Below are 27,993 nucleotides of genomic sequence, written 5' to 3'. Positions count from 1 at the left end.
TTATTTAGTATTTTGTGTGTGGGAGGGGCAGAGCGGAAGCAGGGAGAGGCAGAGGGCGAGGAGGCCGCAGCCTGCGGGCTGAGCAAGGCCGCCTCTGCGGGTCCGGGGTCCGGGGTCCGTGTCAGGACCCCGAGGCCACGACCTGCGCGGGGCGGTCTTCGCTCTCCTTTTCCGTCTCGGTGCGCTTCCCGGTGCGTCTAGGGTGCTGTTGGGGAGGGCGGCCGCCAGTCCCGTGATCTGGGCCTTTGCACAGAGAGAAGCAGGTGACTGGCCGCCAGCTGTTGCCCTCGGACTTTCTCCTTTCGGCCACGAGTTCCTGCGAGGTCCAAGTAAGATTCCTGAGGGGAAGGAGCCGCTGATAATGCTGGGCCAGGCGGCCGGTCCCCGCCGGCTCAGGTGTGCGTGGGTGGGGTGGCGCGAGCCCTCCGAGCGCAGGCGCCGCCTGCTGTGCCCAGACGCGGGCTGCGGGAGCGGTCGGGCTCCGTCTGCGCAGCGCACGCGGCCGCCTCAGTGACAGGGCACCCGCAGCCCCGGAGCCCTCCAGGCGGTTTCGCAACGCCGTGGCCCGCAGAGACTTGTGGGTAAAGCGTGGCCCCGCGGGCCGGCTTCCCTGCGGGGGGCGCCGAGGGCGCCGGGCGGTGGCCGAGCCGGGGACCCGCGGCGGGCGGAGCGTGCGAGCGCGGGGTCCCCCGAGCCCACCGGGTGCGGCCGCGGGGCCCGGGGGCGGGGCCGAGCCGGGCCGGGGCGGGGCCGGGGCGGGGCCCCGCCTGTGCCCGCCCAGCGCGCGGCCGGGGGGAGGCGCCAGGCTGGGTCGCGCCGCCTCCGCCGCCTCCGCCGCCCCGCAGGCCTCGGCGCTCGCAGTCCCGGCTCGGCCCCGCTCGCGGCAGGCGGCCCCGCGCTCGGCTCCCGCAGGATGACGCTCAAGGCGAGCGAGGGCGAGGGCGGGGGCAGCATGCGCACGGCGCTCTCCGACCTCTACCTGGAGCACTTGCTGCAGAAGCGCAGCCGGCCCGAGGTGAGGGGGCGCCGCGGGGTCCCGGGGCCGGGCGGGGGGCTCCGGGGCTCCAGGCCGCGCCGGCCGCCGCGGGAGCCGCTGGGGCTGCCCTGGGAGCGGAGGCCGCGGCGGCGGCGGCGGCGGCGCTGGCCCCGGAGGGCTTGGGGCGCGGCGGCCGTTCCCCAGGAGCCCTTCTCGGTGCGAATGAGCAGAGGCCGCGGCCTGCGCCCCGCGCTCGCTAAGGTCAAGGAAAACTTCTCCGGGGACGGAAGTCGGGGTGAGAGCAAGAGTTTAAGGAGCGGGTCCAAGACGCGGAGGGCTGCCTGCTTGTCCGAAGGCTCGTGCTGGGCTCAGCACAATCGGCTGGGAACCCAACTCTGAAGCGCGCACTCACCGCCCCCCGCATGCGGGAGGGCCCCTGGGGTGCACACGGGGTGGTGGCCTTGTGTTTCAGCGGACGGACGGGGAGTCCCCGCGTTTCGGAGGCAGCTGGGCCCTCCAGGCTCCGGGGCGGGTGGCAGATCGCTATTGACCCCACCCTCCGGGACCCCCGGGCGCGACGTTGACTGCCCGGCAGTACCGCTCATCATCCTGAACGGGGACTTCAGCCCGCAAAATAAGGATGTCCCCTGAGGAGAGCGGCCTCCACCAGGGTGCTCACCCCCGCGGCACACACCCAGGCCGGCCCCCAGGTGGAGGGAGCCATCACCCAGAATATGGGCCCAGCAGCCCCTCCACCCAGCCTGGCCTTCCTCACAGGGTGCTGATCATGTAGGACTACCGATTTTCCAGAGTCAGAGACAGAGTCAGAGACAGACACAGACACAGAGAGACAAACCCAGCACACCTGGCACCAGCTGTGCGGTCTACCTGTACCGGCCTCAGAAGTCAGTGTGAACCACTTTCCTAGACGCAGGATTTCTCAGGGCACGACTATGTCATGCTCCCTGGTTTTATCTTATTTTTTTTCTTTTTTTAAAAAAAGATTTTCTTTTTTATTCATGACAGACAGAGAGAGAGAGGCAGAGACACAGGCAGAGGCAGAAGCAGGCTCCATGCAGGAGCCCAATGCAGAACTCGATCCCGGGACTGCAGGATCACACCCTGGGCCGAAGGCGGCGCTCAACCGCTGAGCCACCCAGGCTGCCCCCTGCTTTGATTTTAAATGCCTAATAAATACGTCCTCAGAAATGTTTCCTGAATGAATAGACGCCCGCAGAGGTTTAGCAGAACCTTGCACACCCACAGATGAGGACACTGAAGATCCACAGGGCCAAGCAAACAGTGGAGCTGTGCAGCCTCCTTGGGCTGCTCGCTCAAGGAAACGATCGATAAGCATCAGCGCGGTGTTCACACCTGGCTGTTCTTTCCAGCAGTGAGCACCGCAGTCGAGGCGGCAGTGAACACCGGGGGAGGACAGCATGGTTATTTTTTTTTTTACAGATTTTATTTATTTATTCATGAGACAGACAGAGGCAGAGACTCAGGCAGAGGGAGAAGCAGGCTCCATGCAGGGAGCCTGACGCGGGACTCGATCACGGGGCTCCAGGATCATGACCTGAGCAGAAGGCAGCACTAAACGGCTGAGCCACCCTGGGATCCCCTGGGACCCTCTTTTAATGTGTCGTTTTTGTTTTTGATACTTTGTTTATTTATCCATGAGGCACACAGAGGCAGAGACACAGGCAGAAGGAGAAGCAGGCTCCCTGGAGAGAGCCTGACGCAGGACTCGATCCCAGCTCCCTGGGATCACAGCCAGGCCAAAGGCGGGGCTAAACAGCTGAGCCCCCCAGGGATCCCCCGACAGCATGGTTTTTCGGTTGGCAGCACAGCACTGCAAGGAGGGAATCACGATCTAAAACAACCCAGCTCCCCAGAGCCCGGGATTCTTTATAATCAGTTCACTTGGCCGAGCCTTCACTTTGTACTAAAAATCTCTTTATTACATTGACTTTTGGCAGCTTTATTGAGGTATAATTAGCATACATATGACTTATTAATGTATTTGGTCTGTTCGGTAGGGTTTCACAAATGCACACAGTGCTGTCACCATCCCCAAGATCATGATACAAAAGGTTTTCACCCCTCCAGAAAGTTCCCTGGTGGACCTTTACATTCACCACCACCCCCGGAAACCTGCAAGTCACCCTGAAAACGGAGCTGGATTTTGATGCTATCGTGTGGCCTTTTCAAGAGTGTCAAATAAGTGCAATCCCACTGTACGCAGTCTTTCCTCTCAGGCTCCTTTCCCTCGCCACACCCAGAGCCCCGTGTGTCACTGCGCAGCCCGGCCGCCCCTGACGGGCAGGCCTGAGGGACTGTGGCCCTTTGGGGAAGGAGGCCCTGTCACGACACGAGTCGTGTTGTAGGGCACCCTCTGAGTCAGCAGGCTGTGTGCAGATGTGGGTTTCCCCTCGATCAGTGCGCCGGGCCCACTGGCTGGCCGCTGCGTCCTGGTTTCCTAGAGGATTTGCAGGAGATGAAGGAAGACTTGCTAAACCCTTGGACAGAATAGTGTCCAGATCCGCCCGGGTGTGGACACTGGACGGACGACCCCAGTGCTTGCCGGGGCTTCACCTTCCCTCGGGGCCTCTTATCTTTGCCCCCGACGCCAGGCTCTGCCTCTGGCTCTCCTGTGTCCCCTCGGGTGAGCGGCTGAGGCTCTCTGTGCCTCGGGCTCCCCTGTGTCAGATGGACCCGCTGGAGGGTTGTGGACATGCTTACGCGGCATATGCTTGGTGACCGCGTTGGGCTGCACCGGTGCATCCAGCGTGTCCCTGAGAGCTGCCCGCGCAGTAGCAGCCGGCGCATCCTCCGACACTGGGAAGGAGCAGGAAAGGCTGGGAGGGAGTTGTTGGCCTTAATGGGACCCATAAAATGATGTCGCCGAAGGCCTCACGGACGGGGAACACCACTTTCTTTAAAAGTCCTAAAGGCTCAAGACCCAAAGTCTCGCTTCCCGAGTAGAGTCCACGTTCAATACAGGAAAAATACGGTGGCGCCTGGGTGGCTCGGGCGGTTCGGTGCCTGCTTTCTGGCTCAGGCATGATCTCGGGGTCCTGGGATCCCACCGCCGTCCCCGCTCACGCGCTCTCCCAAATGAGTAAATCTTTCAAAAAAAGATGATTTTGCGGCACATTTGAACTGTGGCCTGTCTTCTGTATTGCAGCGTAGTTCTTTTCTTGGAGAAGCTCATAGGCCATGTGGGCCCTTATTCTTCACCGCAGCGCTCCCCACTGCTCACGTTCCCCTGGTGTCCTGCTCGGCGGCGGCGGCGGCGCGCCCGGGGGCTGGTGCGGTGACACTCCCTCCGTGTTCACCCGGGCCTATCCCACGCTGCAAAAGGCAGGCCGCGGTAGGCTTCCAGTAAGATCTGTCTGTTGACTGTTAGGCGGGCAACAGCATCACCGCACATTGGTGTCGTCTGTCCTCCGGGGTGGAGGAGCCCAGAAGGGAAGGCGCAGAGGCGGGGGAGGGGGGGCTGTCAGAACTTGGCCCGAGGGGTCCCCGGTGACTAGCGCCCCAGGCCCCGGGAACCGCCTGTGCAAAGCCATGCACGTCCTCGCCCAGTGGGACACTCTGAGTCTGATCCTTCTTTGTTGTGAAAAGTAATATGCGCCACCCCCCGCCCCCATAGCCCCGGTCGTGCAGATCCAAACAGGTCTTGAGACACGGTCACATGTCCCCTGGGGCAGGGAGACAAAATCAGCTGACGTTTCATTGATGCAGGGATTTCACCCCTAAGCAGTGAGTTGCTCATACCTTTGAGTGTTGCTCACAACCGCAGCAGCCTGGGTGTGGGGTGCGGGAAGGCCAGAGTCCACGTAGCTCCGAACGGGGCTGCGGGGAAGGGAAGTGACCCCAGGCTGGGAAACAGGAAGAAAAACTGCATTAGACAAGCAGGATTCTCTTCTGAATCTCCATTTTTCACATATGAAGAAACACGTAAGCCTCCGCACACGGAGGTCGGTGCCCGCAGTCACCTTCCCTGCAGGCAGGCAGCCTTGGCCTCCGTGCACGGTGCACGGGCAGATAAAGTGCGCGGGGAAGGATGTTTACACACTTGACCTTTGGATTGACTGATGTGTGTGTTCCCGAGGCCGGGGCGGCCTGACCAACAGGGCACTAGTTAATGTACGATTTTAGGAGGGTTCTTGCCAGAAGCTTCCTGGCTCCTAGGCCTCCCGCCCCGCGCCCACCCCAGCGCTGGCCACTCGGGGTGCCAGTGCCCGGAGCCCTGCTGGCTGTCCCTGCTCCTCCTTTTCCAGAGTGCGGGACCGCGGGGCAGCGGCCCTCTGGTGACCGCCTGCGCCCTGGCCTGGCCCTGCCGGGGCTCCGCGGGGAAGCGGTTGGCCAAGAGCCGGACACTGGGCTGAACAAATGTTTGTTCTTGCCCACGTTCCCTGCCACTCATTCTTAATCCGATTGTTTGGATGAAAAACCCCGCTTGGGTGTTTTTTGTTTTCACCCCCCCCCCGCCCCCGCCCCGTTTGTTTTTCTTCTCTTTCTAAGTCCCAACTTCCTTTGAGCAGCTGCCTCTGCCCTTTGAACCCCGCGCAGATGTTTCCTCCGAGGGCTTTCGGAGCGGGCCTGCCCACCGCAGCGCTTTGTGCGCCGTGCTGGGGCCGTGGGCCCGAGCCCCGGGGGCGCGGTCGTCGCCTGCAGGCGGGGCCCCGGGGCCCGCGCAGCCGTCGGAAGCCGCAGCCCGCAGCGACGTTGGCCTTCGCGGTCAGCGCTGCCCGGGTCACGCGGCACAAGCGGCGGTGGCGACGCCGGCGGCACAAGTGGCTCGCGGGGCAGTGCGCAGTGCGCAGGGGACCCGGTTGGGGTGACAGCGTGGGCGCGTGTCCCGAGCGCCCCGGGCCCTGTCCCTGCGTCCCCCCCCCCCCCGCCGCCCCGAGGCTCCGCGACGCCGTGTGCATGCGTGTGCGTGCCTGTATGCGCGTGTGCCTCTGTGCGCATGTGCGCGCCTCGGCATGTGCCTGCGTGTGCGTGCCTGTGTGCGCACGTGCCTCTGTGTGTGCGTGTGCCTGTGTGCATGTTCGTGTATGTGCATGTGCGTGTGCGCGTGCCTCTGTGCACGTGTGCTTATGTGCGTGTATCCGTGTGCCTGTGTGCGCATGCGTGTGTGCCTGTGTGCACGTGTGTGTGCCTCTGTGCGCGTGTGCCTGTCCACACGTGTGCGTGTGCCTGTGTGTGCATGTGTGTGCCTGTTCCTGTGCCTGTATGTGCGTGTGTGTGCGTGTGCCTCCATGCGCGTGTGCGTGTGCCTCCATGCGCGTGTGCGTGTGCCTCCATGCGTGTGTGCGTGCACGTTCAGACACCAAGCGTGGGTGTTTGTCCGCGTGGCCTTGCTGCCCCCGTCGTGCGTGACCGGGGGATACGCGGCGCTGCTGCACGCCCGGGGCGGGGAGATCGGGTGCTGGGCGCGCCGCGTGCCCAGGAGCCTCCGTGTCCGGAGCCGCTTCCAGAGCCTCCGCCCACGAACGCTGTTCGGCGTGAGACGGTGAGCGCGTGGGCGAGCGCGGCGGGTGGGACGCGGCTGCTGAGCTCCCGGCCTGGGGCACCCCCCACCCCCCCACCCCAGCCTCCCCACCCCCACCTCCCCAGCCCCGCTGAGCTCTGCCGAGCCTCCAACAACCTTGGCCCTGGAGCTGAATGAGGAAGCCGGTGGGGAGCACCCTGGGCCGCTGCCCTGGACACACCCGGTGGGCGCTGCTCCCCCGAGCACCCTGGGCCAGCTGCTCTGGGCGCACCCTCTGGGCGCTGCTCCCCTGAGCACCCTTGGCCAGACACTCTGGACGCACCTGGTGGGCGCTGCTCCCCCGAGCACCCTGGGCCAGCTGCTCTGGGCGCACCCTCTGGGCGCTGCTCCCCTGAGCACCCTTGGCCAGACACTCTGGACGCACCTGGTGGGCGCTGCTCCCCTGAGCACCCTGGGCCGGCCGATCTGGGTGCACCCTCTGGGTGCTGCTCCCCCGAGCACCCTGGGCCGGCCGATCTGGACGCACCCGGTGGGCGCTGCTCCCCTGAGTATCCTGGGCTGCCCGATCTGGGCGCACCCTCTGGGAGCTGCTCCCCCGAGCACCCTGCGCCGGCCGTCCTGGGCGCACCCTCCGGGCGCTGCTCGCCTCCCAAAGGTCGCTTACCGTCGTGTGCCCTGGGCTCTCTGGCCTTGGCCGGAGCCGGCGCAGGCGGCTCACCTGTGCGGAGGCGCTCCCGAGCTGGCTGCCCTAACCCGGATTAGTGGATTCTGCACTAGGGGTTCAGCAGCAGAACCGTCCCACAACCACGGGATGGACGCCGGCGCGGTGTGTGGCGTCGTTCTGGGCCAGTGAGTCACACGCACGGAAGTGTGATCGCCCCACCAGTCAAGGCGCAGGACTGCTGCATCGCCCCAAGGCCCGGCCCGGTGGCACCCTCTTGTAGTCACACGTGTCCTCATCCCTACCGTCCTAGTCCTTGGCGACCACTACCCTGTCCTTCATCTGTGGGATTCTGTGATCTCAAGAAGGCCACGTCGATGGCCTCACACAATGCGCACCCTTTGGAGCCTGGCTCTTCCCACTCGCCACAGTGCCTTCGAGATCCGTCCCAGGGTGGTGGGTGTGGATTTTGATTGGCCCTTTTGACAGCCAACAAGTGTTTCGTGCTGTGCGTGGACCACTGACCGGCTGTCGGAGGCCGTTCTGGTCATTTCCAGTCTTTGGGTCTTAGGAACAAGGTCGCAGTGAACCTTCGCGGACGGTTTTGTGTGAACCTTCCTCTCAGGGTGTTGCTGCCATGTAAGGTCGCTGTTTTGCCGTCTAAGAAAGCACCTAACCCCCTTCCCAAACGGCGGGGCCATTTTACGTCCCCACCAGCCAGGATGAGAGACTCCGTTCCTTCGAATCGTCACCTGCGTTTACTGTTGTCACTGCTTGTCCCTCCGCTGTCGTGAGAGGCGTGTGGTGGGATCTCACTGCGGTTTCGGTTTCTTTCTCCCCGCTGGCCACCCTCCTTCCTTGTCCTCTTCAGTGACACACCTGTTACTGCCTTTTGCTCCTTTTTAAAAAGATTTTATTTATTTATTCATGACAGACACAGAGAGAGAGGCAGGGACACCGGCAGAGGGAGAAGCAGGCTCCATGCAGGGAGCCCGACGCGGGACTCGATCCCGGCACCCCAGGATCAGGCCCTGGGCTGAAGGTGGCACCAAACCGCTGGGCCATCGGGGCTGCCCTCTTTTGCTCATTTTTTAAAAGGATTTATTCATTGAAGGGATCCCTGGGTGGCGTAGGGGTTTAGCGCCTGCCTTTGGCCCAGGGCACGATCCTGGAGACCCGGGATCGAATCCCACGTCGGGCTCCCGGTGCATGGAGCCTGCTCCTCCCTCTGCCTGTGTCTCTGCCTCTCTCTCTCTCTGTGTGACTATCATAAATAAATAAAAATTTTAAAAAAGATTTATTCATTGAAGAGAGAGAGTGCGTGCGCACATGCAAGTGGGGGGGGCGCAGAGGGAGACGGAGGGTCCCAAGCAGGCTGCACCCCCAGCACCAAGCCCTGTGCGGCCCCTCCCAGGACCCCAAGGTCATGACCTGAGCTGAAATCAAGAGCCAGTCACCTGACCCACTGAGCCGTGCAGGCTCCCTGTCTTTCATCCACTTCTTTTTAATTACATGCTTTTTATTTTTTTGTCCCTTTTTTATTTTTATTTTTTTATATAAATCTATTTTTTATTGGTGTTCAATTTGCCAACCTATAGAGTAACACCCAGTGCTCATCCCATCAAGTGCCCCCCTCAGTGCCCATCACCCAGTCACCCCCACCCCCCGCCCTCCTCCCCTTCCACGCCCCCAGTTCATCTCCCAGAGTTAGGGGTCTCTCATGTTCTGTCTCCCTCCCTGATATTTCCCACTCATTTTTTTTTAAGTTTTTATCTAGATTCCACTGAGCTGACGTACAGTGTGATATTGTCTTCAGGTGTACATGTCTCGAGGGAACGCGTCGTGCATCACCCTGTGCTCGTCGCAGCAGCTGCCCTCCTGCATCCCCGCCACCCACCTCGCCCAGTGCCACCCCCACCTTCCCTCCGGTGACTGTCAGTGGGTTCTCTATAGGTTTTCTTTTCTTCAAGTTTCCTGTTTGAATTCCAGTTAACATACAGTGTGATGTGCGTTTGACACGTCAAAGTAGATGCTTTTTAGTGTTGAGCATTGAGCCTTTTTTATATATTCTAGATGCTAGTCTTCTTTATTTTTTTAATTTTTTAGAATTATTTTTATTTATTTATTTATTTATTTATTTATCTATTTATTTATCTATTTATTTCTTTATTTATTTATTTTAGATGCTAGTGTTTTGTTGGATGCGGGGTTTGTGAACGTTTCCTCCCAGTCTGTGTCTTTTTATCCTCTTCGCACGGGTGTTCACAGAGCAGAAGTTTTATGATTTTTAAGAGGTCCAGGTTATCAATTTTTCCTTTGATGGATCCTGCTTCTGGTGTCAGGTTGTCTAGCCCTAAATTGCGGTGGTGGTCTTCTGTGTTGTTTTCCAAAAAGGTGTTAGAGTTTTACACTTTACGTTTAAGTCCAGGATCCATTGTAAAGGTGTAAGGTTCAGGCCAGTGAAATTTTTCCCTTTTTTTGTCCCTATATGATTGCTCCAGCACCATTTGTTGAAAAGACTCTTCCTCCATCAAACTGTTTTTGCTCCTTTGTCAAGGTCACCTGGACGTATCTGTGTGGGGCTGTTTCTGGGTTCTCTGATGTTCCACTGGTCTGTGTGTCTTGATTACTTGCAACTACATAAGTCCTGAAAGTCTGCAGACTGACTCCTCTTAGCTTCTTCCTTTTCAAATTGCTCTCAGCTATTCAAGGGCCTGCGCGTTTATATCACGTACATGGTTTTCTATTTTTATTTTTTAAGATTTTATTTATTTATTCATGACAGACAGAGAGAGAGGCAGAGACACAAGCAGAGGGAGAAGCAGGCTCCACGCAGGGATCCCGATGCAGGACTCGATCTCGGGACCCCAGGATCACGCCCTGGGCCGAAGGCGACGCTAAACCACCGAGCCACCCAGGCTGCCCACGTACATGGTTTTTAAAAAGTCACCCAGAGGCGCATTTAATGTAACGTACGTGGAGCAGGTGCGTGAAGCCATTTGTGTGTAAGAAAACACCTGAGGTACAGGGGAGTCAGCAGGTGACACTTGCCCCCCAGCAGCGAGCAGGAAGTGAGCGGAGCGCGTGGCCTTCTGCGGGGCGCGGCCCCTCCTCGGCCTGGCCCAGCCTTCCACCGCCAGGTGAGCAGCGCCAGGTCTTCCGAAACGTCTACAGAGAGCTCGGAATCTTCCGGTTTTTACTAAATAAAAGTACGAGGTCAAAACAGATCTGCGAGCTGCGCATGTAGAATTTGTGCTTTCGGTTATACCATTCCTGGGCGCCTGGGTGGCTCGGTCGGTTCCGCATCCGACTCTTGCTCTCGGCTCTGGTCGTGCTCCAGGGTCATGGGATCAAGGCCAGCGTCGGGCTCCACGCTCAGCGGGGGTCTGCTCCCAGATTCTCTCTCCCCCTGCCTCTGCCCCTCTCCCTGCTCGTGCTTTCTCTTTCTAAAAAGTAAATTAATCTTCTAAAAAAAAATTTTAAAAGGAGGCGCCTGGGTGGCTCAGCGCTTGAGCACCTGCCTTCGGCTCTGGCCGTGACCCTGGGTCCCGGGATCGAGTCCCGCATCGGGCTCCCCGCAGGGGGCCTGCTTCTCCCTCTCCTGCTCCTGCTCCCCCTGCTTGTGCGCACTCTCTCTCTCTCTCTCTCTCTCTGAAATGAAGAAATAAGATCTTTAAAAATCTTTTCAGGGATCCCTGGGTGGCGCAGCGGTTTGGCGCCTGCCTTTAGCCCAGAGCGCGATCCTGGAGACCCGGGATCGAATCCCACATCGGGATCCCGGTGCATGGAGCCTGCTTCTCCCTCTGCCTGTGTCTCTGCCTCTCTCTTTCTCTCTCCGTGACTATCATAAATAAATAAATTTAAAAAAATTAAAAATATTAAAAAAAATCTTTTCAAACAAAGTGACAAATGATACCATCCTTTCCTCGGTTCTCACCGCACTCACGGCACAGCGTCCTCTCGCGCCCCGCCTCGCGAGGTGGCCAGGTCAGTGGCACCTGCCACCCTCCCCCATCCTTTGTCCCCCTGTCTTCCTCCCTCCGTGGCACCTACCGTCTGCTCTGCAACCGCGATTGCATCCCACCTGGTCTGGACGTGGTGGTGCCGTGGGGCACCCCCTGGCCTGGCCCTCGGTGCGTCCTGCGGCCCCGGTGGCCGCCGAGGCCCAGGTGGGCAGGGTCTCGGAGCGGCTCCGGCCTCAGGTCGTCTGCGGTGTCGCGTGCGGGAGCCCGGGGCCACTGTCCCCACACCGCCTGACCCCTGGCCATTTCCCTGTGTGCTTTCCGTCCTCGAGAAGGTGACCGAGATCTCTCTCCCCTGATGCCGTCCCCTGCTTTCTCTTCCTGGGGGCTTCTACTGCCCTCCTCACCTTCCCCCCTTGCTTGCCTTGCCGCGGGGTCCGGGACACTCAGGGCCACTGCAACCTGAATCACGGTCACTTAGGACAAGTTGCCTCCTGCCACAGGAGAGCGTTGCGAGGCGGCCCGAGTCTGTTTTCTTTTCTTCTCTTTTTTCAGACTTTATTCATTCATTCATTCATTCATTCATTCATGAGACACACAGAGACACAGAGAGGCAGAGACCCAGGCAGAGGGAGAAGCAGGCTCCATGCGGGGAGCCTGATGCAGGACTCGATCCCGGGTCTCCAGGATCACACCCTGGGCTGAAGGCGGCGCTAAACCGCTGCGCCCCCCGGGCCACCCCCAAGTCTGTTTTCTAGGTACACACCATCTTCGACAGTTCTGTTCTACTAGAGGTGCTGTAGGACTCATGTGACCTACGTGTCATGTGACTTTTTTTGAGTCCTAGTTGCTGCGCAAGGCCCTTTGTCCCTCTCAGCACTTCCCTGTTCTGAGGCCACCTCCTGCCAACCTCACCATCGTGTCGGGCTTTCTGATGACCTCTAAGGATGAAGGAAAGGAAAATTCAGATTTCATTCCGTAGGGTTTCGTAATCTTAGGAGACGCACGTCTGTCCGCAGGCCTCTACCCTCTGATTTCCAGTCCTTTCCCCTCTGGGCCCTTGGCCACTGCCCAAGAAGAAGTGAGTGGGGGAGTGAGTGGTGCAGACCTACGTAGACAGTTTGCAACCGCGGATATGCCCACTTCCCCTTCTTCACGAAGGCACGTGAGGCACAGCACCCCGGGCGCCCCCGGTTGGGAAAATCCTCCTTCCCCATGGTCTTCGACGGCCCTCCCTGGTGTGGCTGGACTCAGCCGCTGCCCGTTTTGAGCTTGGACTCGAGTGCTGAATCCCCCTCTGTAAACGGAGCTCGGGCCTGTGCCTCCTCGTCCAGCCGGCCGTCTTGGTTCTCGTTCACTGTTCCGCGTGGGCCGAGTGGGGCCCGTTTCAGAGGCTTCCGCTTGACCTTCCCCACGGTGATGGCTCCTCACCACAAGGTCTGGGTTAACATTAACGGGCTAGAAGAATGAGGAAGCAGCAGCAGAAGAGGCTGAGGAGGCCTCCGGGAAGAGAGATGCATCGGTGTTGCAGGGCAGCCGCAGCCGGTGGTTGTCACTGGGGTGTGGTGTCCAGTGGGTGGCCACCCCGCCACGTTCATCGTACTGCTGACGGACTCTTGAGGTCCTCCCAGGTCAGGGCTTCTAAGAATACAGTTGAGCCGACAAGGTGCAGCACCACGTCCGTGCGACTCCTACCAAACGTGTACGGGCTCAGCCGAGTCCTGAGAAAACGTTGCACAAAGCCCGACTGAGACCCTACAAAATGGTAGGCCTGTCCTCTTAAAGACGTCAAGGCCGCGAAAGACCAAGGAAGGCTCAGGAATTTTTCCAGACTCAGGGACGCTCGAGAGATGCGAACGGTGAATGCAGGGCGTGATCCTGGATCCCGGATCCTGGTCTCGGGAAGTGTGAGCAGCTAGGAAGGACTAGGAGGGCGCTCCCTGACGTTCAGACACAGCTGAGGACGGGTAGAGTGTTGCGTCCGCGGGAGGTTTTGGTTTTTGGGAACATTCTTGTTCTGAGCAAACATGTGGAAGCGTTTATGGGTTGAGGGACATGATGTCTTCAGGTTGTGGTCCAAGGGGGCCAAAACTTAGGTCTGGTAGTGTCTTCTTTTACGAGATTGCGCTGCGATGATGTCCCCGTCCACATCCTGCGGTGTGCGTGGCCGTGCGTGGCCTGTGGCTCCGCGCTGTCCATCCCACGGCTCTGATGTCCGTCCTCCGGCCAGGGCCATGGTGAGTGCCACTTGGGAGCGTTGCTGTCGTCAAGGTTGGGAGCAAGGGGCCACAGTGGAGATGTCATCCTGGGATGCTGGGAGGGGCAGGCCCTGTGTCCTCTTGGGCCACCGTCTGGCGCTGAATGCCCAGCTGTGTAGTCCACATAGAACTTCCATTTCCAGCCAGCGAGGTGATTTGTGAGACTCATGGTGACCTCAGTCACCTTTACCGCATGGGACAGGAGCATCAGGTTCCTTGAATGCATCCCATCCCGGATCTTGGCCGTAGGCTGTGCGTGTGCGCACGTCCGCGTGTGTGTCTGTACACGCACCTCCCAAGCCCGCAGCCCCTCAGCAGAAGCCCTCGGTGCAGCTCCCTGGGGGTCAAACAGGAATATTCGTGCAGCAAACTGCATAAACGTGCCCATTAAGTTGGGAAATAACACCCACAAATAGCTTCATATCAATTCAGATGACGGACGTGGACCTTGGGAAAGAGCCACCGGCTCAGAGCCTTTTCATTTTTATTTAAAGATTTTATTTATTTATTTGTTTTTTAAAGATTTTATTTATTTATTCATGAGAGAGAGAGAGAGGCAGAGACCCAGGCAGAGGGAGAAGCAGGCTCCCTGCAGGGAGCCCCACGTGGGACTCGATCCCGGGACTCCGGGGTCACACCCCGGGCCAAAGGCAGGCGCCGAACCGCTGAGCCCCCCAAGGATCCCCAGCTCAGAGCCCTTTAGAATTGGGAGTGGGAGTGACGGGGCGAGGACAGCCCTTTGCTGCTGACTTGATGCATCATCGCCCTGTCCTTGTGCCCCAGCAGGCTGCGTCGCACCAGGCGAACGCCGTGACTGAGGACATGTACACCAACGGTTCCGCTGCCCCGGGGAGCCCTACCCAGGCCAAAGGGCAGGAGGTGCGGAAGGTGCGACTCATCCAGTTTGAGAAGGTCACCGAGGAGCCCATGGTAAATCCTTACGGCAGTCCACCCCCTGCTCGCTCCAGCCCGGGGGTCCCTGGGCCTCCGGAGGGGATGCGGAAGGCTGCGCACAGCTCTCGGACTGCAGCCCTCACACCCATTCTTTTTTTTTTTTTAAGATTTTATTTATTTATTCATGAGACACACAGAGAGACAGAGAGAGAGAGAGAGGCAGAGACCCAGGCAGAGGGAGAAACAGGCTCCATGCAGGGAGCCCGATGTGGGACTCGATCCCGGGACCCCAGGATCAGGCCCTGGGCTGAAGGCAGCGCTAAAGTGCTGAGCCACCCAGGCTGCCCTTTTTTTTTTTTTTTTTAAGATTTTATTTATTCATGAGAGAGAGAGAGAGAGAGAGAGAGAGAGCCTCACGCCCATTCTGCCCGCCTACCGCCCAGGCACAGAGGCAGAATCTTCCTCCCAAGACGTGACCTTGAATGACCCTGAAGGCGACCTCGGGAGCGGCTGGCGGGAGAGCTCACTGTGCCCTTTGTCTTCATTGCAGGGAATCACCCTGAAGCTGAACGAAAAGCAGTCTTGTACGGTGGCAAGGATTCTCCACGGCGGCATGATTCACCGACAAGGTACTCGGGGCGGGGTCCCCGGTCGTGCTTCCGTCGGGGATTAATCAGTCACTGCCTCTTCGCTGCTCAGGGACCGGAGCTACTAATCTTTAAACCCGGGGGCACTTTTGTGCGCGTGGCAAGCAATCTTTGGTGGATTAATACTGGCTCTTTAGAATCCTTGTGCAATATGGCCTGGGTGTGGATGGCCCCGTGCCAGCACCTCTCCCCCCGAGGGCTCTTACACACCATGTGTGCCGCTTAGTAGTAGTATTAATATTGATGATTAATATTTGAGCAATTGTATGCGACCCATTGCATTAGACTTCGAGTACACGACGCTGAAGGAACCAGAGCACCTCTCCTCCCGGAGCTAACAGTTAAGCTGGGAAATGACCACAAGCAACCGCTGTATCCTCGTAATGTGCCCGTGCCCTCAATCTCGGATCCAGCATTTATTAGAAGCCATTCGTCGGGGGGCAGAGGCTGAGAGGACATTAAAACACGGCATGTTTGGAGGAGCTGTGGGTCACCTGTATTTGCACCACTTCATCCCATGCTTTGAGCCCTACTCTTTTACGTTTAGTTTGGGCTTCTTGAGTATCCAGGGTGGCACAAATTTGGTGACTACTCTTCACTTAGAATCTTTTTTTTTCTTTTTTTAAAAGATTTTATTTATTTATTTATGAGAGAGCGAGGCAGCGACACAGGCAGAGGGAGAAGCAGGCCCCATGCAGGGAGCCCAATGGGGTACTCCATCCCGGGACTCCAGGATCACGCCCCGGGCTGAGGGCAGTGCTCAACCACTGAGCAACCCAGGCGTCCCTTCACATAGAATCTAACCATCGAGCAACTTTACCATTAGGGAGCATCTGTGGGCTTGAGCGAAACAACAAAGAAAATTTACACTTGCTGAGGACCCAGAGCTCTTACGGTGCTTGGTCAGCAGAACTGTCGAGTGCCTACCTTGATACATCCCTCAAGGGAATCGGAAGAACCGTTCCCTTCTCCCATGGATGAGGATTTTCAACCCCGAGTATTTTACGCAGCTGGTCATATGATACGCTCTAGCTCATGGTTGCTTTTCTGTGGTCCCTTGATTTATATTGACAGTTCTCAAAAATATATAAATATATGTATAGACAGTTCTCATTTTAACGTTTATTCTTTGTGGACCTATTTTTCATTTTCTGGTAGGCTCCCTTCACGTCGGGGATGAGATCCTAGAAATCAATGGCACAAACGTGACAAATCACTCAGTAGATCAGCTGCAGAAGGCAATGGTGGGTATTCTCTATGCCATTATCCGTGTGAAGTGTGGGCACATGTTGCTGTCACTATCCGTCATTTTTCTATCAAGTCTTTATACCTCATTGAAGGGGCTCTTAGCACCACTAATCTTTATTCCGTGCAAGGAAGGACAGTTCTCTGCTTTCATGGAGTAAATTTCTAAAACAAGGCAAATAACCCAGAGTGTCTATCTAGAAAGACCATTGGCCTGGGTGTCAGAAAGCATTGCTCCCCCCCCCCAAAAAAAGAAAGCATTGCTCTTTAGTGGCAGCTCTGCAGCCCTGCTCTACTGTATTCTAGCCGGGCTTTGAGCAGGTGGATTAATTTCCCTAAGTCATCTGTAAAATGAAGATCGGAATCCCTATTCATACATTTCTTATGAAGAGTGGATGGAATTTTATCAATGAAAACTTGAGGGGTGCAGGGCTGCCTCAGTAGAGCGTGTGACTGTTGACCTTGGGTTTGTGAGTTTGAGCCGCATGTGGGACGAGGAGATCACTTTAAAATTACTCAAAAAACCCGCACATGGGGTGGTTGAGTGTAGTTGGCCGCTGCCCGTGGAAGCCACACCGCCGGCACTCAGTGGTGATGGGCTAGGGTACCTGCCGGGGCGTGAACAAGACAGCAGCAACCTGGGAAAAAGTGTCATTTGAACCAGAATATGGCTTTTCTCTTGAGACAGATGAGGAAACTGAACCTTCAGGAGTTTTGAAACCTGACCATGGTCACATGGCTGTAAAAGGACAGACCTGGGGTTGGCTTTAATCAAAAGTCCTTGCGGGGCACGTGGCCGACTCATTGGGCAGACCATGTGACTCTTGATCTCAGGATTGTGAGCTCGAGTCCCACACTGGGTATAGCGTCTATATAAAAAAAAAAAAAAAAAAAAAAGCCCTCGCTTGGACTTTTGCTTCTGAGTAAATGAAGTAATGAAGTAACGGGGACCAGATTTACCTTGCTTTGTGAAGCAACCCAAACCCTAAATGTCCATGTACCTAACAGCAGAGGTTCAACATGGTTGAAGCACAAACCAATAGAACTCCAAGGAGAAAAAGCCACAGCTGTAGTCAGAGTCCAGGAGTTCAGTGTCTCTCAGTAGTCAACAGAGCAAGTAGCCAGAAATGCAGTGAGGTTACAGAAGCTGCGAAGGACCCTACAAGGCTACTGTCCTAAAAGGAGGGGCAGGTGGACGAATCTTCAGAGCTACATCAACCAACTGGAAGAGGGGGACTTCATTCTGATTCTCATGCAAACACATGGCCTCAGACCACATGCCCACAGCCCTGTGGGGTGACAGGAACCCCGCTGCCATCCCTCCACTCAACGACCTTCACCGCCTTCTGTTTCCTGCTGGAACATTGATCTGTGGAGTCCATTTCCCTGCTTGTCCCCTATGTAAGAGGTTATCTGGGGGCTCTTCCCACCCATAAGAAGGAGAAGCGAGGATCCCATGACACCCAGCCCGAGAAGGTGGATCTGTTTGGCCGCGGCCTACCCTCCACAAGGCGGGCTGCCCTGCGATTTGGCCGCATGGTTGCTTCTCAGTAAGACTGGATGCATGGTTTTTCCTCCGCTTGGGGTATGGCTCTCACTCTCAGTCCTGCATAACAACTTTTGCAAATACGTGAACCTTCAAAATCTATGCTTCCCTTTGACTAATGTAAAAATGCAATTGGCTACATAGAGGTTAATTAGTGTTGTGTGATAACAAAGATCATAATAGGCTGGGGAAAGATTTATAGCACATATAAAAGGTACGGAGTTAATAACTGAGTTAATAATGGTAACGTTTAAAGAGCTGCTCAACTTTGTTATAAAAAAAAAAAAACACAAAACTGAATAGAGCAAATGATATAAGAAGAAAAGGGTCTTGAAAAGGGGCCCAATTTGAGTCGTGATAAAATAATCACAGACTAGAGCAACCGCGTAGTCCTTTCCGCCCGGCGACTGCCAGGATGAAAAGTGATGTTAACGTGGACCCCGGGCAAGAATTTGGGGGAGAGGGCCTCTCGTTACTCCTGGTGAGAGTGGAAGTGCTATAATTTGAGGGCAGCTATTGAAATGCTCTTGGCCTTTGGTTCTGCATTTCTACCATGAGATTCTATTCTATGGAAACCAAAATGCAAATCTAGAAGACTAGATGGCGTTCAGGGATGTCTATTGCAGCAGATGGCAGCGGAAAAAAAAAATTGGCAACAACCGACATGGCCAGTCCTGGGAAGTATGGCTCAGTGAACGGCATGTGACGGAACCAGGGGTAGAGTATGATCCCATTCTAGCCAAAATCAAACAAAAATATATATATACACACGAATATGGATAAACAGGTGAGTATTTGGAAACGTCTGCCTCAGTGTCGAGACACCTATGCGTATACGTGGGCCAGGGTTCGTTTAGGCTGCTCTGGGGGCCGTTTAGGGCTGACTGTGGGGAGGAGGGAAATCAGTCCCCTTTTCATCATTGTTTGCGTGTGTCCATGTCACAGTGGCTTACAGGCCCGTGAGACTCTGGTATCGAAGAGGAGCTGTTGTCCAGAATTTCAGAGTGCACAGTAAAGATGGGCGTTGGAAGAAAACGCTTTTTGGGGACTTTGAGAGGCAAAATAAGACTTTATGAAACCTCAGGTCATCCATCATCTATCCACCGTAATGTCATTTGTCCTTTCCTATTTAATAGAAAGAAACCAAAGGAATGATCTCCTTAAAAGTAATCCCCAACCAGCAGAATCGACTTCCTGCGCTACAGGTAGGTCACACCATTTTCTCTGCTGTGTTCTTGGAGTTTTGATTGAAATAGTATTCTTAAAAAAAATGAAATAGTATTCTGATTTTAAGTTCTCGGTGTCTCACGGCTGTAGCTGCCCGGCGCTCGCTGGCCTGAACGAACACCCGTTACAACCCGGCGGACCTTGTTTCCGACTTGTTTGTTTGTAACCGATGTGAAAGGTCGGGGTACTCTCCTTGTCCTAAGGGGAAAATGGGCAAAGCTCACGAAGGGATAAATCACAGGAGGAAAAATACACACGAACACTGAGCATGTGAAAACCAGCCGATGTCACCAGTCCTCAAAGAAACACGACCTAAAATGTGTGCAGTATCATTTTTCACCAAGCAAGTTGCCAGATACATTTTTAAAGATTTTATTTATTTATTCATGGGAGACGGAGAAAGAGAGAGAGAGAGAGAGAGAGAGAGAGAGACAGGCAGGGGGAGAAGCAGGCTCCATGCAGGGAGCCTGACGTGGGGCTCGATTGTGGGACCCAGGGTTCATGACCTGAGCCCGAGGGAGTTGTTTAACTGACTGAGCCACCCAGGCGCCAGCAAATTGGCAAATATTCTTTAAAACAGTAATAAATAGCCAAGTGATTAATAGTAACAAAAGAAAGAGTCTTTTTAAAAAAAAAAAAAAAAGATTTTATTTATTTATTCATGAGAGATGAGAGAGAGAGAGAGAGAGAGGGAGAAGCAGGCCCCACGCGGGGAGCCCAACGTGGGACTCGATCCCGGGACTCCAGGATCACGCCCCGGGCCGAAGGCGGTGCTAAACCGCCGAGCCCCCCGGGCGGCCCCACTTGTGCTTTAGGAGGGGATCGTGGAGACGGGGTATCCACGTTTTAAGACCTCTGGCACATTCGTGTTGCTTATTTAATATACTATGAAAAGATTTCCCGAGGAAAGCTGCGTTTCCAATAGTAGCTGCTTTGTCCTCCAAGACAGACAGACAGACAGCTCGGCGGCAGGAGGCACCACCATGCTGGAGGGATCAGGTCCGGCCCGGCTCCAGTCACTTGTCCCCACTGTTCACCGGCCCTGACCCCATTTACTTTCGGCAGAACTTCTCACCCACACGCTGCTGCTGGCGTCCCCTGCAGCTGCTCCTGCAGTTCCCTTTGCCTTATCTTTCAGATGTTCATGAGAGCACAGTTTGACTATGATCCCAGAAAGGACCACCTGATCCCTTGCAAGGAGGCGGGACTGAAGTTTGTTACTGGGGACATCATCAAGATCATCAACAAGGATGACAGTAACTGGTGGCAGGGGCGGGTGGAAGGCTCTTCCAAGGAATCCGCAGGATTGATCCCGTCTCCTGAGCTGCAGGAGTGGTGAGTCCCCTTTGCTTGGGCGCGGTTTGCCGGCGGGAGGGACCGTGCTGGCCGCGCGTCGTCACTTAGCTTCACAAACCGGTCGTCTTGTGTGAACTTTCTGTTGGGGACTGAGCAGCCTTACGGGGGGCGTAACGGCTGAGGGGGTGACGGTGACTTGATCGGCTGGGCTCGCAAGCCCCGACGGGTAAAGGAGCCTGAGGGAAGGGCTCTTCGTGTGGCTGGGGGCCTCTTTCCCCACATGCTTTCCCTACGGCTACAAAGCAAGTGACAGCCCTGGGACTGGCGCCCTCCCTGGTCTCCGGCCTCCTGGACACACATGTCGCATGCAGATTCCCAGAACACAGGGAAATAAATCCTGTCCCCGAGCCGGGTTGCTCACTTAGCGCAGGGCCCTCGCAGCGCCGCACCAGCTTTGCACACACAACACTTCCCTTTTCTGAATTTAAGATTTTATTGATTTATTTGACACAGAGAGAGAGAGAGAGAGAGAGAGAGAGAGAGAGAGAGCACACCAGCAGGGGGAGCAGCAGGCAGAGGGAGAGGGAGTGGCAGGCCCCCCACTGAGCAGGGACCCCCCCCCCCCCCCCCCGATGTGGGGCTCGATCCCCGGACCCCAGGACCATGGCCGGAGCCAAAGGCGGATGCTCCACCCCTGGGCCCCCCCAGACGGCCCGGTGCGAACATCACACATCCAAGGATGAACCTGCATCTTCATGCTGGAGCCCCGCAAGATAAATCAGTGTAGCGATTGCAACCTCAAGGGAGGACGTTCTTTGAGTTCTAAGCCCAAATTCCGGTTGGCCTCATCCCTGGGGACGACACACTGGGAGCTCTGAACGTGTCCCCGAACCACAGGAAGTGCCGGGGACAAATCAGCTCAGCATCAGAGCAATAGCCAAGGGGCGTCCGGCTGGCTCAGTGGGTGGAGCACGTGACTCTTGGTGGGGGGGGGTGCGAGCCCGACGGGGGGTACAGATCATTGGAAAATACACTCTGAAGGGGGCAGCCCGGGTGGCGCAGTGGTTTGGCGCTGCCTTCAGCCCAGGGCATGAACCTGGAGTCCCGGGATCGAGTCTGACGTCGGGCTCCCTGCACGGAGCCTGCTTCTCCCTCTGCCTGTGTCTCTGCCTCTCTCTGAGTCTCTCATGAATAAATAAATAAAATCTTTAAAAAAAATACACCCTGAAGGAACTCTAGAGTCAGGGACGCCCTGATGCAGTGGGTGCTGGGGCCATTGCGCTGCGTGCGGGGTGATGGGCGCCGTGTGTCCACCACCCACGCAGGGGCATGACAGGTCCCAGCCAGTGGGGCGGGTGGGTGAGCTGCGTGGGGCCACCCATGGCCTGGGAGGCCCTTCCACGGGGTCCCCGCGGCTGTCACTGAGGCAGGGCCCGCAGGCCGCACAGGGACAGCTTCCCGGGGCACACCGTGCCCGTGCCCCCCCGGACCCTCCTCAGGTGGCCTCCCAACACCTGGCACGGGGGGCGTGTCCAGGAGGATGAGACAGCCCTCCCCGCGGTCACCACATCTCCCCTTGGCGCAGCCCGACCATTCCAGCCCCGCTCCTTCCAGACGGTTCTCCGTGTCCGGTCGGCTCCTCCCAGACCCAGGGCCCCGTGCTCACAGACGGAAAGGGCGCGGGAGCGAGCTGACAGGCCGCGAGGGGGGCGATGACAAGATGCCAGGCAGGGCCCGAGCCCGCGCAGCCGAGAGGGCCAGGCTGGGCGCCTGCAGGTGCGCCTTGGGGGAACTTCACCGCGCCGTCGCCGCTCCCGGTGTAGGGCTCGAACTCCCAGCCCCGACTGCAGAGTCCCAGGCGGGCGCCCCGGGTCGGGAGGCCGGACACAGACGTGTCCCCGTGGGCCGCGGACCCGGGCCCCTGTCCCCGGCCGTGCCCCCTGACCCGGGCCCTGTCCCCGGCTGTGCCCCCTGACCCGGGCCCTGTCCCCGGCCGTGCCCCCTGACCCAGGCCCTGTCCCCGGCCGTGCCCCCTGACCCGGGCCCTGTCCCGCAGGCGGGTGGCGAGCGCCGCGCAGTCCGCGCCGAGCGAGGCCCCGAGCTGCAGCCCGTTCGGGAAGAAGAAGAAGTACAAGGACAAGTACCTGGCCAAGCACAGCTCCAGTAAGCTGGGCCCCGGGGCGGGAGGGCCCGGCTCTCCCTTCTCTGTCGCCCCCACCACACCCCCGCTCCGGCTGCTCCGCCGGCTGCGGGCTCAGGGCTTCCGCCGCTCCCGGGGCTCGGGCCTGGTCCCTGAGCTGTCCGGCCGGTGGCGGCCGCGGGGACGAGCTGCCGGGGGGACAGGGAAGAGGGGCCCCGGGGCGACAGCAGCCTCGGGTCGGGGCCCCGCCGACAGGGCCGCGGACACGCGGGGGAGCCAGAGGGGGACCCGGAGCCCCAGGAGGAGCCCGGCCGCGGCCCCCTCGTGTACGTGAGGTCGCTTTGCTCTGTCCTAGTCTTTGACCAGCTGGACGTGGTGTCCTACGAGGAAGTGGTCCGGCTCCCTGCGTTCAAGCGGAAGACCCTGGTGCTGATCGGTGCGTCTGCGGCCTGCGCCCGCGGGCCCCGGCGCCCCTTGGCGTCCGAGCCGTGGGGGGAAGGGGGCGGGAGGTCCAGGCCCGGGTCTCACTATCCTTACGGGCCCGCGAAGCTACACCCTCCAGGGTTTTCAGCAGCCCGCGGTTGCAGGGGGGCGGCTCGCACCCCGTCAGGGCCACGTCCGTCACCTCGAGGGCCACGTTAGGGCTCCGCAGCCACGGACACGGAAACACTGCCCGCGGCTCTGTTCTGGGTCACCTGCCGGCTCAGCCGGTGAAGTGCCTGCCACAGGCTCCGGCCACAGCCCCAGGGGTCCCGGGATCGAGCCCCGCGCAGGGCTCCCCGCTCAGAAGGGAACCTGCTTCTCCCTCTCCCTGTGCGGCTGCTCCCCTGATTGTGCTCACGCTCGCTCGCTCTCCCCCTGTCAATTAAATAAATATATCTTAAAAACCAACTTCCTTGGGCCGCCTGGGGGGCTCAGCGCTTGAGCGTCTGCCTTGGCTCAGGCCGTGACCCCGGGTCCCGGGATCGAGTGCCCCATCGGGCTCTGCCTGCTTCGCCTGCTTCTGCCTCTGCCTGGGTCTCTACCTGCCCCCTGTCTCCCTCTCTCTCTCTCTCTCTCTTAATACATAAAATCTTTTTAAAAAATCAGCTCCATTACTTTTGAAGAGCTCAATAAAGCCAGAATCTTTAAAAATGCCACACAAAACCGCACGTGCTGGCCGGCTCCTCTGTAGAAATAAGTTCTGTCCTGAGTCCTGCACCTCAGGCCTCAGCCCCCCCCGACGGGACCCAAGGACCTGCAACCCCAGATCGTCCTGTGCTTAGAGGCATGTCGGCCCCTCCCTGACCCCAGTGTGGAAGCCACAGCAGTTCACCCCCACCCGCGCCCCATTTGTGAACCCACCCCCACCTTTGTGCTTGGAGGAGGAGCGGGGAACCCTCATGAAGCCCACCGCGACGTGCTGCCCGCCTTCGCCCAGCCTGTCTTTCCTCCCTGCACAGGGGCCAGTGGCGTGGGCCGCAGCCACATTAAGAACGCCCTGCTCACCCAGAACCCGGACAAGTTCGCGTACCCGGCCCCGTGTAAGTACCTCTGGGGTCCCCGGACGACAGGTGGGAGCACCACCCTGACATGACCCTGTGGTCCTTTCTGTGGGTGACTGTGTTTCAAAGGTTTCATTATAAAAAACGAAACACGGGCGGCCTGGGTGGCTCAGCGGCTTAGCGCCGCCTTGGGCCCAGGGCGCGATCCTGGGGTCCCGGGATCGAGTCCCACGTCGGGCTCCCAGCATGGAGCCTGCTGCTCCCTCTGCCTGGGTCTCTGCCTCTCTCTCTCTCTGTGTCTGTCTCTCATGAATAAATAAATAAAATCTTTAAAAATAAAGAAATAGGGATCCCTGGGTGGCGCAGCGGTTTGGCGCCTGCCTTTGGCCCAGGGCGCGATCCTGGAGACTCGGGATCGAATCCCACGTCGGGCTCCCGGTGCATGGAGCCTGCTTCTCCCTCTGCCTGTGCCTCTGCCTCTGCCTCTCTCTCTATCTCTCTGTGACTATCATAAATAAATAAAAATTTTTAAAAAAATTTCTAAAAAAAAAAAATAAAATAAAGAAATAAAAATAAATAAATAAAAATGAAACACAACTTGGAAAGAGCCATGTGTGCACATCACCGCTCCGGCTGACTACGTTGCTGTTCTGTGCTGGGCCGTTTGTGTAACAGAAGCACTAGAAAATACTTTTATTCTGCTTTAAGGAATGAAGCAAGTAATGTCACTGAAGACATTCAGGGGCTCCTGGGGGTCACAGCCAGTTGAGCATCTGCCTTCTGCTCAGGTTGTGATCTTGGGGGCTGGGCATCAAGGCCCACATCGGGCTCCCTGCTCGGCGGGGAGCCTGCTTCTCGCCCACCTCTGCTCCTCCCCCTGCTCTGTTCTCCCGCGTGCTCACTGTCTCAAATAAATAAAATCTTTTTTTTAAGACTTATTTATTTATTTATGATAGACATAGAGAGAGAGAGAGGCAGAGACACAGGAGGAGGGAGGAGCAGGCTCCATGCTGGCAGCCTGACGTGGGACTCGATCCCGGGACTCCAGGATCGCACCCTGGGCCAAAGGCAGGTGCTAAACCGCTGAGCCACCCAGGGATCCCCTCAAATAAATAAAATCTTAAAAGAAAAAAACCCACCTCACTGGGGCACCTAGTCCGGCTCAGTTGCTGGAGCATATGACTGGATGTCAGGGTTGTGGGTTCCAGCCGTACGTTGGGCGGAGACACCAATTACAGATGAGATCTTTTAAAAATGGACATTATGTTTTTCATTGTACTTCGTGTCATAAACATTTTCTCGCGTGCCTGGACCACAGTCCGTTCAGTGGCCATCGTGTGGTTTCCTTAGCTCTCCACTATTGCTTGACATCTGGGCTGTCTGGACTTCTCCTGAAATGTCTTCTTGTTTTTAAGATTTTGTTTATTTATTCACGAGAGACACAGAGGCAGAGACAGGCAGAGGGAGGAGCAGACTCCTGGAGGGGAGCCCGTCGCGGGACTCGATCCCGGGTCCCCAGGATCACGCCCTGAGCGGAAGGCAGACGCTCGACCGCTGAGCCACCCGGGCGCCCCTCTGGAGCACGTTTTAGTGGACAATTTGTATGAATGAGACTAAATGTTACTTAATATTCCGAGATCCACCAGAATGTGTTTTGAGGCAAACCAACCTCGTCTTCGTTCCACGCTATAAAAAAGGAAATTTTCCCAACGCTTTTAAGAAATCCTGAGCGTGGCCCATAGTTCTGTTAAAAGAACTGTTTTCAGCCGCATTTCCCCAGTCGTGAGCTCTACGATTCCCGGGGTTGGGGGTTTAGGAGCTGTAAGTTCATGGAGGGGAAGGGGCAGGAATTGGCCACATCGGGCTTGGCCCCGGGGGAGTCCCGGCTCTGCGTCGCCCACGTCAGCCCCTCGGGGTCTGTGCGGGAAACCCCGCGACTCGACTGTGCGGCCCAGGCAGCTGGGAGGTGGGTCCGGATGCCTGATCCAAGCCCCGGGGGTGGCGGGGTGGCGAGGACCCCAGGTCCCTCAGGGCTGCGGGCTCTCGCGCACAGACACGACGCGGCCGCCCAAGAAGGGGGAGGAGGACGGCAAGGAGTACCACTTCATCTCCACCGAGGAGATGACCAAGAGCATCTCCGCCAACGAGTTCCTAGAGTTCGGCAGCTACCAGGGCAACATGTTCGGCACCAAGTTCGAGACCGTGCACCGGATTCACGAGCAGGACAAGATCGCCATCCTGGACATCGAGCCGCAGGTGGGAAGGCGGGGGGGGGGGGGGGACGGGAAGGCGGGCCGGGGGCGCTCGGGCGCCCGCACACAGGCGGCCGTGCCAGCTGCAAACAGTGTTGGGCTCGGGACGCCCAGAGGTAGTGGCGGAAGGAGGCCGTGGCGGTGGCTGAGTCCGTCCTCTCCTCCCCTCCTCCCCTCCCCTCTGCAGACCCTGAAGATCGTCCGCACGGCCGAGCTGTCCCCTTTCATCGTGTTCATCGCACCTACTGACCAGGGCGCTCAGGTGAGGAGGACGGGGCTACGCAGGGTGGGTGGACGTGCATCCTCCGGGTGCGCGCAGCCTGGGACCCGTGTCCCCTGCGGCCCATGGCTCCCGCCCTCTGTCCCCCAAGGGCCAGGCACGTGTGACTTCTCAGCAGACCCTGACGGAGGCTCCGGGGGTGCTGCGCTCCCGTGGCGGAGGCGGGCAGCGTGGCGGGTGTGACGCCGGGCGACGCGGGCCCAGGAGGCAGCGCGGCCCCGGTCCCTGGGCTCGGTGCGAGCCGGGGATCGGGGCGGCCCGCGGTGTGCCGTCCGCGTGGCCTTGCACGCCCGCGCAGCTGGATCCCCGGAGACCCTGCAGCCGACTTGCCAGGTCCCGGGATGCGAAGCCGGGCGACGGCTCGTTCCCGTGCCAGGACGACGCTCTCCGGGGCTGCAGTTGTTCGTCCAGTCGAATAGAGCCGTGGGGCCCGCGTGCTTGTATCTTTTCCCGAGTGCTCGCGTCTTACCAGGCCGTGGAGGGCTGTTCGGGGCCTTGGCCACGGGCTGGCTGCTCGGGTTCTTGGCCCTTGCCTCACGGCTTTCTGGGAGCTGGCTATTGGGGTCCCCAGCCCGGGGTGCCGTCCGTCGCAAATAGCTCTTCCCACCTTGGCAGGTGTTTGGTGCTTATCGCTGTGCACACATTCTCACTTTTATGGAGTTACGGTCTCTTCACGGATTTTGGGATTTGGGATTCTAGAAAGAAACCGGGGGCGGTGTCGCCCCGTCCTCGTCCCGGATTGCAGCTGGGCCGGTCACAGCGGCGGGGGCTGTGACCCACGCCCCGGGGACGGAGCTCTTGCTGCGCAGGGCTCCGATGGCTCGTGGGGTCAGTTGGCGAGGCCCCGAGAGGTGCCTGGTGCGCCCTGGCCGGTCCACACGCGCAGGGAAGGTCTCAGGGCTGGTCTTTAGGCGGGGGCTGCAAGGCGGGCGGTGGTCCCAGCCGTCCGCGGCCTCCGCCAGCCCGTCCCGCGCCCGCCTCACCGTGGCCCTGTCTTCGTCGCAGACGGAGGCCCTGCAGCAGCTGCAGAAGGACTCGGAGGCCATCCGCAGCCAGTACGCGCACTACTTCGACCTGTCCCTGGTCAACAACGGCGTGGAGGAGACGCTGACGAAGCTGCAGGAGGCCTTCGAGCGGGCGTGCAGCTCTCCGCAGTGGGTGCCCGTGTCCTGGGTCTACTGAGCTCGGGTCGCCGGCCGCTCCCCGCGGCGGCCCTCCCCCGCCCGCGTCCCACTCTTGCTTTAGGACAAACGGGCGCTCCCACCGGTTTGTCAGCTTCCCGCGCTCTGCTTCTGTCGCCCTTAGCCCGTGGGGCCGCCGCTGCTCAAGCTCCGCGCCCGCGCCCCCCTGATCGGGGTTTCGGAAGCGGCCGTGCGACCCCGAGGCCCCATCAGCTCGCACCGCTCGTCGCAGGCGGGGCACAGGGAGAGGAAGGGCGCCGGCCGCGCCTCGTTGGAGCCCGCGCTCCTTTGCCCTTAACCCCACAGGGCAGCTCCTGTGTCTTTGCAGCGTCTGTAACCTCAACTTTCTAAAATGCCAGAATGAAGCAGCTGTGCAGTAGGATGAAGTCCGCTGTAGGGAAACCCGCAAAAGCAATAAAGACCTCGCTGTGTTGAACGCCA

At 58.3% G+C, this 27,993-nt stretch overlaps 1 protein-coding gene across 8 annotated transcripts; it reads left to right on the top strand.

The window, feature by feature from the left end:
- Positions 1 to 24: 24 nt before the first annotated feature.
- MPP1 (MAGUK p55 scaffold protein 1) lies at positions 25 to 27,993 on the top strand. Of its 8 annotated transcripts, none has more exons than XM_072744143.1 (13): positions 35 to 396; positions 13,224 to 13,339; positions 14,147 to 14,290; positions 14,805 to 14,883; positions 16,060 to 16,145; positions 18,829 to 18,897; positions 20,058 to 20,254; positions 22,272 to 22,378; positions 22,711 to 22,791; positions 23,798 to 23,878; positions 25,893 to 26,095; positions 26,279 to 26,353; positions 27,377 to 27,993. In XM_072744143.1, the coding sequence occupies exons 2-13, from the start codon at positions 13,235 to 13,237 to the stop codon at positions 27,551 to 27,553; spliced, it is 1,404 nt and encodes a 467-aa protein (XP_072600244.1). In that variant the 5' UTR covers positions 35 to 396; positions 13,224 to 13,234; the 3' UTR covers positions 27,554 to 27,993. The 8 variants fall into 8 exon arrangements, with proteins under 8 accessions (XP_072600247.1, XP_072600246.1, XP_072600244.1 ...); XM_072744141.1 differs by having other exon boundaries at positions 305 to 396; positions 14,144 to 14,290; XM_072744146.1 differs by lacking the exon at positions 13,224 to 13,339 and having other exon boundaries at positions 25 to 329.

Source organism: Vulpes vulpes, chromosome X (genome assembly GCF_048418805.1).
Source record: "Vulpes vulpes isolate BD-2025 chromosome X, VulVul3, whole genome shotgun sequence".
Taxonomy (NCBI): domain Eukaryota; kingdom Metazoa; phylum Chordata; class Mammalia; order Carnivora; family Canidae; genus Vulpes; species Vulpes vulpes.
The sequence above is the reverse complement of the archived record's forward strand: the minus strand, read 5'-3'. Positions and strand labels throughout refer to the sequence as shown.

Bases quoted from the DNA above. Each gene is read 5' to 3' on its own strand.
- MPP1 (XM_072744141.1), top strand. From the start codon at position 13,235: ATGATGTCCCCGTCCACATCCTGCGGTGTGCGTGGCCGTGCGTGGCCT. The intron at 23,879-25,892 runs GTAAGTACCTCT...TCTCGCGCACAG, and splicing joins GTTCGCGTACCCGGCCCCGT to ACACGACGCGGCCGCCCAAG. The intron at 26,096-26,278 runs GTGGGAAGGCGG...TCCCCTCTGCAG, and splicing joins TCCTGGACATCGAGCCGCAG to ACCCTGAAGATCGTCCGCAC.